The following is a 13,637-nucleotide window of genomic DNA, read 5'->3' as shown; positions in this document are numbered from 1 at the left end:
TTGAATTTGTAGTGACCTAAAGAAACATAAATTTATTAGCTACATTCTTTAAAAAAACTTCAAAGGCAGGAAAACAAAGCTTGACTTTAGGACTATGACAGATACATATGAAATGGAGAATATAACATGAAACAAATCGAGAAAGCAGAAATGAGAGTTGCATGCTGAAGGGGAATGAGAAGGTCTGATTAGAGAAGAGAGTTCTGATTTGTTCGAATGGGTCCAGTGGGGCCAGTAGCACAGGGGCCTGGAAAACCTACAGAAAGCATTGAGTTTTATCTAGAATGAAGTGATTATTTGTGTCAGTTTTGTGTAGGAAAATAAAACAAGCTTTTTTTATCTAGCTCTTTTCATTATCAGAAAATAATGTTAAAGTTGAGTGTTTACAAGGAAAATTTGAATCTTTTACCCCATTTCCTTCCCCTAATGCTCTGAATGGGATTTTTTTTCACTTGATTTTTTTTTTTTCTAATTTGAAATGTTTCCAACCAACCAATCACGTATATTCCCAAAACTGGGGAAGTTTTCAACTGTTTAAATATTTCATGTGCACGAAGTATTTTTTTTATTTATCCCTAAACAGATGGCACCAGGCAAAAATCATATGCAAGAGATATGTTGACCTCCCTTCATTATTTGGATAACCACTTTGTTCAGCCTCGTCTAGAGAATTTATATTCTAGAAGTCGTTGGAAACAACAATATAAGGTACAGAGTTTGTTTTTTAATCACTGGGAGGGTTTGGGGACAACAGACCTGCCAGGATTCAACATTATTTCAAGCTCAACAGTCTTCAAAAGTTTTGCCATGCTGCTCTGCTAAATAATCAGCTTATTATTTCTCTCCTAAAGGCTGTTACTGTTTTAATTATCCATACCACCTACATCTCTCCAGTACTTAAGTAATTTAAATGATAACTTTAGACTATCTCTAGAGGTTAACCTGTCTTTTAAAATGAGGAGATTGTCTCACAGGATATTTGTTAATTGTTTCAGTAAAGAGAGTTTGATAACCAAAAAAGTTTCTTTACTAGATGATTTTTCAGCATTGTTAATATGTGAATCTATATTGTAAATCTTCAAGAGGAGATACAGAATGCAGTACTTTCCAAATTTGAGTTTTACTATGAGGCTTTTCATGAAACACCTGTTGTTACGTCCTGGGACACTTGATTTCCATAAAACATAGTTTGGGAAAGACCCCCTGGGTAATGTTGGACACCTTTCTCCACCTTCAGATTTTGTGATTTTACCAATTTGTGGAAACACTTTTTCAATCTGTAGGAGTAATTTGATTCCATGTTACCTCTAGATTGTTTTGTGTTACCTAATAGATCAGGATAAACTATAATGTATTTAATGGTCTACCTCCCAACTTCTACCATTCTTTGTTCTAATGATTAGCAAGAGGAAAATTAGAAAACTAACAGAAATTCAAGATCCTTATAATCCTTCTGGAACTTAAATAATTGGCTACTTTACCTTATTCATGTCAGCTAATTTGCTTTCATCCAAAATCTGTTCGATCTTGAAGTACCTGATGATAAATTAGCTGGAGATCATTAGGTTAAGAAACAGTTGTAGGGGCCAGAGTTGTAATATAGAAGGTTAAGCCACTGCCTGGGATACCTGCATTTCATATAGTCTGTTTGTGTCCTGGCTGCTCCACTTTCAATCAGGCTTCCCTCTGATGTGCCTGTAAAGGCAATAGAAGATGACCCAAATGCTTGGTGCCCTGCAATGCATGTGGAAGACCTGGTTGAAGTTCCTGGCTTAGGACTAGCCTGGCCCAGCACTGGCCATTGAGGCCATCTGGGGAGAGAACCAGCAGATGGAAGATCTCTGTCTCTCATTGTCTCTGTGTAACTTTCAAAATAAATAGTTCCTTTAAGGTAGAGAGAGAGATAGTTGTAGAATTCTAAAAAGAGAAGTCTTCAAATTAGAGGATGGCTTAAATTTAAGGATCATCCTGTGTGTGCATGTATTTTTTTTTTTTACTTTTGGTAAGTTTCTAAACTGAACCCCAATTTCCTTTTCATATACAGAAAATAGCTACTTTAAAATGAAATATTCATTTACCTTGAACTTTAAGTACATGACATAGCTCTTAGGAAATGGCATGAATATTTTTTCTTTTTTTTTTTTTTTAAAGATTTGTTTATTTTACTTGAAAGTCAGAGTTACACAGAGAGAGGAGAGGCAGAGAGAGGTCTTCCATCTAGTAGTTCACTCCCTAATTGACCGCAACAGCCAGAACTGTGCCGAAGCCAGGAGCTTCTTCTGGGTCTCCCACGTGGGTGCAGGGGCCCAAGGACTTGGGCCATCTTCCACTGCTTTCCCAGGCCATAGCAGAGATCTGGATCAGAAGAAGAGCAGCCAGGACTAGAACCTCAGGCCAGAGTGTTAACTCACTTCGCCACAGTGCCGGCCCCATGAATATTTTTTTTTTTTTAATGAAAAAATAGCATATTATTTCACTCTTACTAAGTAATGTAATCAAAGTAACCACATAAAGAAGTCACTCCTTTTTCTATTTTGAAGATGAGGAAATTGTGATTCAACAAAATGAAGTTACATAAAGTACAATAGCTAGCAATTAGGCTAATATTTAACCATGCAATCTATTGGTCTCTAAAACCTTTACCTGTATGCTATTCTGTGCCTTAACTTACTGTAGTAAATTTACTGAATTTGGATAAATTAATGTGGAAATAATAAATGTCAGCTACGAAAAAACATATCTGAAAAACTTAGAGACATAAATTCTTCAGTAAGATTTTTAGAATAAGCTGTATTAAGGTGCAAAAGAAAAAGAGATAATACGACAAACAAAATCCAGAGGAAAATATCAGTAGTTTAAAGTTTATTTTTCACTTACACAAGTATATCCAGTTCGAGTTTTCAGGAGTGCTCTGCTCATTCATAGGCACTTAGGGAATCAGTATGAGAAAGCTTTCATTTCAGGTGTTTCGTCTCAGCATTTGCTTCTATGAGTGTCACAGAAGCAGGAGGGAAGGTGATAAGTCACCCATTCAGTCTAAATTTCAACCTGTAAGTGACACATGTCATGAAGTATAAGAAATATGGACGGTAGACCCACCCCCCCCCAAAAAATAGTCGTTTTTAATTACACAAGGTCAAAAGAAAACAATTAGTGTACTGAACACTTAATTACTATCAGACTGGTAGATGACGTCAGTATGAATTAGTTACTATGCTAATATGCTAATTGTGTACATTTCAAATAATTGTGGTAAAACCTAACCTACGCTACTATTTAGAATACTAGTATTTAGATAGTAGTGTCTTAGAGCGTAAGCAGAAATATTCAGGTGCAAGTAATTTCACACTTAATATAGCTTATTTGTGAATGCCAAGTATTTTCTCAGTTTGTTTTACTCCTTGATAACCCAGCTGTTATACTATTCATATTAACACTGAACAGATAGCAACCCTAGTTCTAACTCATTTATTTTTATAGTGCTATATTAGGTAACCAACAGACAAATTTTTCCAAAATATTTTTTTGAAAAACAATATGATACAGCTCATTAATGGAGATGTAAGATATGAAGTTGCTCCTTTTTAACCATCCTAAATAAATTCCTTCTTTCTTACATTATTCTAAATTTTAGCTGCTCATGATTTCCTAGTTATTAGATGAGAAGATAGAAAAGTAAATTGGAATCTTTCTAAGAACACTCATTAGAAAATATCTTGTCAAACACATACTATGTACTGAGCATTAAAATAAGAAATAACTGTGTTTTGCACCTAGATGTTTGTGTTGTGTTTCCTAAAATAATTTAATTTGGTTAGATTCTTATTTTATCTTTTAAATCTCATTATGTTTTCAAATTGTTTTCAGGAGCGGGTAGAAAATTATTCCTTTGTCGATATCCTTGGAGAGAATCCTGAAGATCGTTTCTGTCAGGCTTGTGGAATGCATCGCTACTGTACATTTTCAGTGCATTTATCAGGAAAGTTGTATAACACCAGGACTATGGAAACAGATGATTTCATGTCAGATGATAAACAGGTATTTTTTTCCTCTGCTTTTAATTTTTGCTATGTAGAAACCTTCAATATCTAAACTTGCACAAATATCCCAAATTTTCACAAATGGAGAAAATACTAGATGAAGGGGAAAGAGTACAAGGAAAGAGGGTAGTTTTTGAATGTGACAAATATGTCTTATATTAATTTCTAATTCAGCAGGCTGTTGAAATCCTTGCTTAGTATATACTAAGTTGATCTTCAGTATATGAAGGTAATTGAAAATGAAACTCAATAAAGGGCGGGATGGGAGAAGGGAGAGGGGAGGGCCACGGGAGGGAGGGAGGTTGGGGGGGGAAGCCACAACAATACCAAAGTTGCACTTTGTAAATTCACATTTATGAAATAAAAAAGAAAAAAATTCTAATTCAGTGAAATAATTAAATTGCTACATATTCTCTAAGTACACATGACCCAAATTTGTGGAAGACAAAAGTTATAGGCTGAAGATGATGTAGGAGATCACTGAGGCAAGGGAAGCAAGAGTCAGCTTTGAGTCCAAAGGAAACTTTGATCCAAGTGGAAAGTTTCATGGCAGGTAATCCATGAGTCAATAATTTAAGACAATTCTTGATTCTAATATGAGAGAATTCAAAGAACATTGTGCTTTGACGGACTACAATCAGAAGTCTATTGAAGTCTAGAGCAACCACCAGATGCTAAAAGTGATGTTGATTTTGAATGAATAGATAAAACTGGAGAATTAGTAGTTGTTCAACACGAGAAAAGCAGACTGTGAAAGAATAAACAGTACAGGGCCGGCACCGAGGCTCACTAGGCTAATCCTCTGCCTGCGGTGCTGGTATCCTAGGTTCTAGTCCTGATTGGGGTGCCAGCTACTAGTCCCGGTTGCTCCTCTTCCAGTCCAACTCTCTGCTGTGGCCCAGGAGGGCAGTGGAGGATGGTCCAGGTGCTTAGGTCCCTGCACCTGTGTGGGAGACCAGGAGGAAGCACACGGCGCAGTTCTGGCCGTGGCGGCCATTGGGGGAGTGAACCATCGGAAGGAAGACCTTTCTCTCTGTCTCTCTCTCACTGTCTAACTCTGCCTGTCAAAAAAATAAAAAAATAAACAGTACAGATCCTCAGATGTGGATGACTTCTATTTGGACAAATTTATTTATTTTGATGTCTCAATACATATATATAGTGTACAATGATCAGATAAGGGTAATTGGTATATGTTTCACATCAGAGATTAATCTTTGTGTAGGGAACAGTCAAAATCCTGTCTGTTAGCTATTTTTTTATTAAACTTTTATTTAATGAATATAAATTTCCAAAGTACAGCTTATGGGTTACAATGGCTTCCCCCTCCCAAAACTTCCCTCCCACCCACAACCCTCCCCTTTCCCACTCCCTCTCCCCTTCCAATCACATCATGATTCATTTTCAATTCTCTTTATATACAGAAGATCAGTTTAGTATATATTAGGTAACGATTTCAACAGTTTGCCCCCATATAGCAACACAAAGTGAAAAAAAATACTGTTCTGTTAGCTATTTTGACATATTCACTTAAGTGTTACCACTATGCTATAGGACATTGGAAGTTATTTCTCCAACTGCAATTCTTTTTTTTTAGATTTATTTATTTTTTTGAAAATAAGAGTTACACAGAGAAAGAAGGAGAGGCAGAGGCAGGGAGAGAGGTCTTCCATCCGCTGGTGTTCACTCCCCAGTTGGCCACTACGGCTGGAGCTGTGCCGATCCAAAGCCAAGAGCCAGGAGCTTCTTATGGGTCTCCTATGTGAGTGCAGGGGCCCAAGGACTTGGGCCATCTTCTACTGCTTTCCCAGGCACATTAGCAGAGAGCTGGTTTGGAAGTGGAGCAGCCGGGACTTAAACCGGTGCCCATATGGGATGCCGGCACTGGAGGCGGCAGCTTCACCTGCTACGCCACAGTGCCGGCCCAACTGCATTTCTGTACTTGTTAAGCATCCCATGGCCATGTCCCCTCCTCCCTGCCCTTCCCAAACTGATGACCACAACTATATTCTCTACTTATACAATATCTACTTTTTAGCCTCCATGTATAAGTGAGAACAAATAGTATCTCTATTTCCGTTTCTGACGTATTTCTCCTAACAGTTCCACCTGTGTTGCTGCAAGTGACCGTGTCATTCTTTGTATGACTGATACTCAGTAGTGCCAATATACTACATTTTCTTTATACATTGACTCATCCATCACTGGATACCTTGATTCCCTGTCTTGGCTCTTGTTCACAGTGCTTCAAGAAATGAAAATGCTGATGTTTCTTTGAAATAATTTTTTCATTTCCTTTGGATAAATTCCCAGTAGTGGGATTGCAGATCATGTAGCAGTTCTATTTCTTGTTTTGTTTTTTTTTTAAGAAACTTCATATATTTTAAACGATCAGTACATTAATTTACATTCCCACCTACAGTGTGTGAGGCTCCTGTTCTGTACATCCTTGCCAGCATTTATTATGTTTTGTATTTTTTATAATAGCCACTTTAACTTGGGTGACATACCTCATTGTAGTTTGATTTGCATGTCTGTAATGATTAGTGGTGTTGAACATTTTTTCCTATACTTGCTGGCCCTCTCTAAATGTATTCTTTTGAGAAATATGTATTCAGATTATTTGCCCATTTTTAGATCAAACTCTTTTTTGTGACAGTTGAGTCGTTTCATTTTTTATATGTTTTAGATATTAATCCCTTGGATGAATAGTGCACAAATATTTCCTCCCATTCTGTAGTTTGTCTCATAATTCTGCTGATTGTTTCCTTTGTTGTGCTAAAGCTTTTTAGTTGGATAAAGTCCCATATCTTAATTTCTGCTTTTGTTGCCTAAGATTTTAAGCTCAAATCCAAAAAAAAAATATTTGCCCAGACCAATATCCTAAAGCATATCCCCTGTATCATCTTCTGGTAGTTTTATAGTTTCAGTTCTTGAATGTGAGTCTTTGATCCATTTTGAGTTGATTTTTATAGATGGTGAGATGTGATCAAGATTGTTCTGTATATTCATATGCAGTTTTCCTGGTAAAACTTACTGAAGAGATTTTACTTTTTTCCAATGTATTTTCTTGCTACCTTTGTCAAAAATCAGTTGGCTGTAAATACTAGGATTTACTTCTAGGTTCTATATTCTACTCCATTACTCTTTTGCACTAATGCTGTTTTGATTACTATAGTTTTTTAGTGTGTTTTAAAGTTAGGTAACATAATGACTCCAGCTTTGTTCTTTTTGCTCAAGATTACTGTAGCTATTCGGGGTCTTGCTGTGCTTCCATAAAAATTTCAGAAATGCTTTTTTCTATTTCTGTGACACATGTCATTGGTACTGTGATAGGAATTGCATTGAATCTGTAAATTGTTTTGGGTAGTATAGACATTATAGTGATATTAATTCTTCTAATCAATGAACTAGATATCATTCCATTTTTTGTTTTTGTTTTTGTCATCTTCAAATTATTTAATAGTTTTTTTGTAAGTTTCATTGTATAGGCCTTTCACTTCCTTGGTTAAATTTATATTTAAGTATTTTTTGAAATTGTGAATGAGGTGGTAGCTTTGGGATCCACAAGGAGAGAAAGCCTATACTTCCAGGAAAGGAGAGTCCCTACCTATACTTCCAGGGAAGAAAAGTCCTTGTCAAGGTCCCCACGGTGCCTAAAGGTCAACCAGTGAGGATCAGACCTGCCTCAACCTTTAACCCCCACGCCCTGTGTTTATAAAAGGAGCCCTCCCAACCTCTGACGCGCAACTTCCCCGGCCCCGCTCTGTTGGGACCAGGGAACCTCTCCAGGGAGCAGAATCCCAATAAAACTTATGAATTAATTGATTCATCCGCCTGGGAAGATTTGTTACGCGCCAGTCACCTTGCATGAGGTTGTTTTTAAGATTTCTTCCTCACGGCCAGCACCGTGGCTTAACAGGCTAATCCTCCGCCTTGCAGCGCCGGCACACCAGGTTCTAGTCCTGGTTGGGGTGCCGGATTCTGTCCCAGTTGCCCCTCTTCCAGGCCAGCTCTCTGCTGTGGCCCGGGAGGGTAGTGGAGGATGGCCCAGGTCCTTGGGCCCTGCACCCGCATGGGAGACCAGAGGTACCTGGATCCTGGCTTCGGATCAGCGCAATGCGCCGGCCGCAGTGGCCATTGGAGGGTGAACCAACGGCAAAAAGGAGGACCTTTCTCTCTGTCTCTCTCTCTCTCACTGTCCACTCTGCCTGAAAAAAAAAAAAAGATTTCTTCCTCAGCAATTTTGTCACTGATATATTTTAAAAATCCTGATTTTGTGTGTGTTGATTTTATATCCTGCAGCCTTGCAGATTTTTTTTTAATTGGTACTAACAGATTTTGGTGGAGTGTTTAGGTTTTTTATGAGTAAAATCATTTCATCTGAAAAAATGAATAGTGTCTCAATGCTTTGGCTAAGGCTTTGAATTTGAGTAAGAATGCTGAAAGTGAACATTCTATCTTGTTCCTGACTGATCTTAGAAGAAATGATTAGAGCTTTTCTCTTTTCAGTAAGATTTGCACTGTGGATTTGTTATATAGTCTTTGGCCTTTATTGTCTTCAGGAACATTTCTTCCTCACATAATCTTGTGAAGATTTTTTTAATCATGAGGGATGTTTCCTGGCTACTCTTGCTAAGGTTTTTTGATTTTGTTTACCTTTTCAAAAACCCATCCCTTCATTACATTGAGTTTTCATATATTTTAAGTCTATTTAATTTATTTCTGTTGTGATATTTGTTTTTCTTTACCACTTGTTCTTGCTATTCTCGTTCATTGAGTTTCATCACTAGCTGGTTTATTTGAAATCTTTATATTTTTAGTTATTTACTGCTATAAATTTTCCCCTTAATATGGATTTTACTGTATCGTATAGGTTTTGTGGTGTTATGCTTCCGTTTTTATTTGCTTAAACAAATTTTTAAATTTTGTTTTCTTCATTGACTCCCTGATTATTCAAGAGGATATTTTATTTTTGAAGATTTACTTATTTATTTGAAAGTCAGAGTTACACAGAGAAAAAAGGAGAGGCAGAGAGAGAGGTCTTCCATTTGCTGGTTCACTCTCCAATTGGCCACAACAGCCAGAAGCGTGGCTGATCCGAAGCCAGGAGCCAGGAGTATCTTCCAGGTCTCCCACGCAGGTGCAGAGGCCCAAGGACTTGGGCCATCCAGGCCAAAGCAGAGAGCTGGGTTGGAAGTGGAGCAGCCAGGACTCAAACCGGTGCCCATATGGGATGCCAGCACTGCAGGCGGGGGCTTTTCTCACTACGCTACAGTGCCAGCCCCTCAAGATTATATTATTTGCCTGCACCGGGGCTCACTAGGCTAATCCTCCACCTACAACCTGGCACCCCAGGTTCTAGTCTCAGTCAGGGCGCCGGATTCTGTCCTGGTTGCTGCTCTTCCAGTCCAGCTCTCTGCTGTTGTCCGGGAGTGCAGTGGAAGATGGCCCAGGTCCTTGGGCCCTGCACCCACATGGGAGACCAGGAGAAGCACCTGGCTCCTGGCTTTGGATCAGCACAGCGCGCCAGCTGTAGCGTCCACTTGGGGGGTGAACCAACAGAAAAAGGAAGACCTCTCTTTCTCTCTCTCTCATTGTCTAACTCTGCCTGTCAAAAAAAAAAAAAAAAAAAAAAAAAAAAAAAAGAGTATATTATTTGGCCAGCGCCATGGCTCAATAGGCTAATCCTCCGCTTGTGGCGCCGGCACCCCAGGTTCTAGTCCCGGTTGGGGCGCTGGATTCTGTCCCAGTTGCCCCTCTTCCAGGCCAGCTCTCTGCTGCGGCCCGGGAGTGCAGTGGGGGATGGCCCAAGTGCTTGGGTCCTGCACCCCATAGGAGAAGCACCTGGCTCCTGCCTTCGGATCAGCACAGTGCGCTGGCAGCAGCATGCCGGCCGCAGCACACCAGCCGCAGCGCGGCGGCCATTGGCGGGTGAACCAATGACAAAGGAAGACCTTTCTCTCTATCTCTCACTGTCCACTCTGCCTGTTAAAAAAAAAAAAAATTATTATTTAACTTATGAGTAGGTGGAACAATTTTGACATTCCTTTTTTATGGATTTCTAGTTTTATTTCATTGTGATCAGAGGATATATTCACTATGATTTCCATATATTTTTAAATTTTCTGAGATTTCTTTTGTGGCTTATCATATGATTTATCCTGGAGAACGTTCTTGGTGCTGTTAAGAATGTGTATTCTACAACCATAGGATAAAATATTTTTAAATATCTGTTAGGTCCATCTATCTGTGTTATACTTTGGAGTTTCTTTGTTGATTTTTTTTGTCTGGTTTATCCTTCCATTGAGAAAAGAGGAAGGTTGAAGTCCCCAGTATTTTTTTTTTATTTACTAGAATCTATCTCTCCCTTTAGATCTATTAAGATTTGCTTTGTATAATTGGGTGATCCAGCATTGGGTATACATATATATATGATTGTTAGTTCTTGTTCTTGAACTGATCTCTTTGTTATTATAATATTGGCACCTTCTTGTTTTTCTTTTTACAGTTTTGACCTAAAGTTGATTTTATCTGATATTAGTGTAGCTACTCCTGCTCACTTTTGGTTTCCCTTTGCATGGCTCATCCTTTCTCCATCTCTTTGCTTTCAGACTATGTATGTCTCTATGGTGACTTGAGTTTCTTATATACAATACACGAGCATCATTGGGCTTGATTTATTTATTTTTAATGCATTCATCTAACCTTTATCTTTTGCTTGGGAAATTTAATCCATTTGCATTCAAGATTATCATTGCTAGAGAAAGATATATTCCTGCCATTTTAATTTTTTCAGGACATATTGTATATCCTTTGTTCCTGACTTCCTCTTTTGTTGTTCCTCTTTGGGATTTGGTGGTTTCTATATTGATAAGTTTTGGTTCTCTTTATCTTTGCTAAGATTGGATTCTCTTCTCTTTCTCTTCTTTTTATTTATTTTGCTATGATTTTTGTGCTTCTGCCAGTTTTCATGAAGGTATTGCTCATCCCTTCACTTATAGTGTTGGACTTCCTTAACCATTTCTTATAGGACTGGTCTGGTGGTAATGGATTCCCTGTTTTTACTTGTCTTTATTTTCTCCTAGTCCATTGTGGGTTGTTTTGTTTTGTTGGGTTTTTTTTAAAGATTTATTTTATTTATTTCACAGAGTTACAAAGAGAGGTAGAGCCAGAAAAAAAGAGTGAGGTCTTCCATCCACTGGTTCACTCTCCCAGATGACCACAGAGCTGAGCTGAGCTGAAGCTCGGAGCCAGGAGCTTCTTCCAGGTCTCCCACGTGGTGCAGGGGCCCAAGGACTTTGGCCATCTTCCACTGCTTTCCCAGGCCACAGCAGAGAGCTGGATTAGGAGTGGAGCAGCCAGGAATCGAAGCAGTGCTCATATGGGATGACGAAGGTGCAGGCTGGTGCTTTAACCTGCTGTGTCACAGCACCAGCCCCAGTCCGTTGTTAAGATGGAAATATACTTTGTGGTTTGTGGGGTGAACCAACAGAAGGAGAACCTTTCTCTCTGTCTCTCTCACTGTCTTACTCTGCCTATCAAAAAATAAAAATAAAAAGATGGAAAATACTGTTTTGTTTTTTTTTTTTTAAAGAAATATACTGTTTATCTGAATTCTTCTAAATGGGGTAGTATTAGACAAGATCCTTGTGAACAATTTGAGTTACAAGAATAACTAAAAATGTTTGTATGGGAATAATAAATTAAGAATTGCTCTGTAGTATTTTGTGCAAGTTACTATAAAAATATAAATATATTTTTCTCAGAATAATCATAAACTAATTTCCCCCTTGTTTAAAAATTGATCTGTAATGTATTAATAATATAAAATACATGTAATCCCAGACAAATTGATTTAATACTTTGAGGACCAAGTTCTGTTATATAGAGCAGATAGATTTCTGTACCTTCATGGTCTTTGCTGTGTATAGCTGATCCTGGAGAGCAGAGTGGAGTTAGGAACCCATCTCTAGAGCTTCTGTGAAGGAATAAAGGTTCTGTTTGAAACAGTTCATGCAAATATCTAAAAAATAGAAAAGATCTCATAAGTAAGCAGAGAACATTAAATACAGTAGTCACAATGGAAAAAATTAAAGTTAAGCCAATATATGACAAAAATGCTTATTCTCCATTTAAAATCATATAATTAAAAACACGTTAAGTTGCTAGTTGATAGGAGCCAGCGTTGTGGCACAGTGGGTTAACACCCTGGCCTAAAGCGCCGACATCCCATTGGGCACCAGTTCTAATCCACTTCTGATCCAGCTCTATGCTATGGCCTGGGAAAGCAGTAGAAGATGGCCCAAGTTCTTGGGCCCCTGCACCTGTGTAGGAGACCCGGAGGAGGCTCCTGGCTCCTGGCTTCGAATTGGTGCTGCTTTGGCCGTTGCGGCCATCTAGGGAGTGAACCAGCAGATGGATGACCTCTCTCTGTGTCTACCTCTCTCTGTAACTCTGTCTTTCAAACAAATAACTCTTAAAAATAATGCTGTTCTAAAATAAATTGAAACTCATAGGTTCATAGAAACTAAGATTGAGGAATAGTGCTGTGGTGTAGTAGGCTAAGCCTCTGTCTGCAGCGCTGGCATCCCACATGAGCACCCATTCGTGTCCAGGCTGCTCCTCTTCTGATCCTGCTCTCTGCTATGGCCTGGGAAAGCAGTGGAAGATGGCCCAATGCTTTAGTTCCTGCACCCACATGGGAGACCTGGAAGAAGCTCCTGGCTCCTGGCTTTGGATCAGCCCAGCTCCAGCCATTGCAACCATTTGGAAAGTGAACCAGCAGATGGAAGACCCCTCTCTGTCTCTCCCTCTCATTGTAACTCTGCCTCTCAAATAAAAAAAAAAAAATCTTAAAAAAAAGAAAAGAAATGAAATGAAACTAAGATTCCTGGAGAAAGAAGGGGTATGATACATCTTTTTTAGAAAATACCAGATAGAGGCCGGCGCCGTGGCTCAACAGGCTAATCCTCTGCCTTGCGGCGCCGGCACACCGGATTCTAGTCCCGGTCGGGGCACCGATCCTGTCCCGGTTGCCCCTCTTCCAGGCCAGCTCTCTGCTGTGGCCAGGGAGTGCAGTGGAGGATGGCCCAAGTGCTTGGGCCCTGCACCCCACGGGAGACCAGGATAAGCACCTGGCTCCTGCCATCGGAACAGCGCGGTGTGCCGGCCGCAGCGCGCTACCGCGGCGGCCATTGGAGGGTGAACCAACGGCAAAAGGAAGACCTTTCTCTCTGTCTCTCTCTCACTGTCCACTCTGCCTGTCAAAAAAAAAAAAAAAAGAAAATACCAGATAGAAGGGCTGGCCCCGTGGTGCAGTAGGTTAATCCTCTGCCTGCGGCACCAGCATCCCACATAGGTGCTGGTTCTAGTCCCGGCTATTCCACTTCTGATCTAGCTCTCTGCTATAGCTTGGGAAAGCAGTAGAAGATGGCCGAAGTGCTTGGGCCCCTGCACCCACATGGGAGACCAGGAAGAAGCTCCTGGCTCCTGGCTTCAGATTAGCACAGTTCTGACAGTTGCAGCCATTTGGGGAGTGAACCAACGGAAGGAAGACCTTTCTCTCTGTCTCTCCCTCTCACTCTCTGTAACTCT

General features: G+C 39.6%; 1 protein-coding gene across 4 annotated transcripts in view; it reads left to right on the top strand.

The window, feature by feature from the left end:
* Positions 1–13,637, top strand: part of CCDC82 (coiled-coil domain containing 82) — a 58,389-nt gene that overhangs the window by 29,044 nt on the left and 15,708 nt on the right. For 3 of the 4 annotated variants that reach the window (XM_062196909.1, XM_062196907.1, XM_062196908.1), the window contains exons 6-7: positions 584–708; positions 3,868–4,038. In XM_062196909.1, the coding sequence (XP_062052893.1) occupies positions 584–708; positions 3,868–4,038 (296 nt within the window). Of the gene's footprint in view, positions 1–583; positions 709–3,867; positions 4,039–11,191; positions 11,603–13,637 lie in introns of those variants that run through there. The other variant, XM_062196910.1, reaches the window with a different exon arrangement.

This window comes from Lepus europaeus, chromosome 7 (genome assembly GCF_033115175.1).
Source record: "Lepus europaeus isolate LE1 chromosome 7, mLepTim1.pri, whole genome shotgun sequence".
In the NCBI taxonomy this organism is placed as follows: Eukaryota; Metazoa; Chordata; class Mammalia; order Lagomorpha; family Leporidae; genus Lepus; species Lepus europaeus.
Note: the sequence above shows the minus strand (reverse complement) of the source record. Positions and strands in the feature narration are given on the sequence as shown.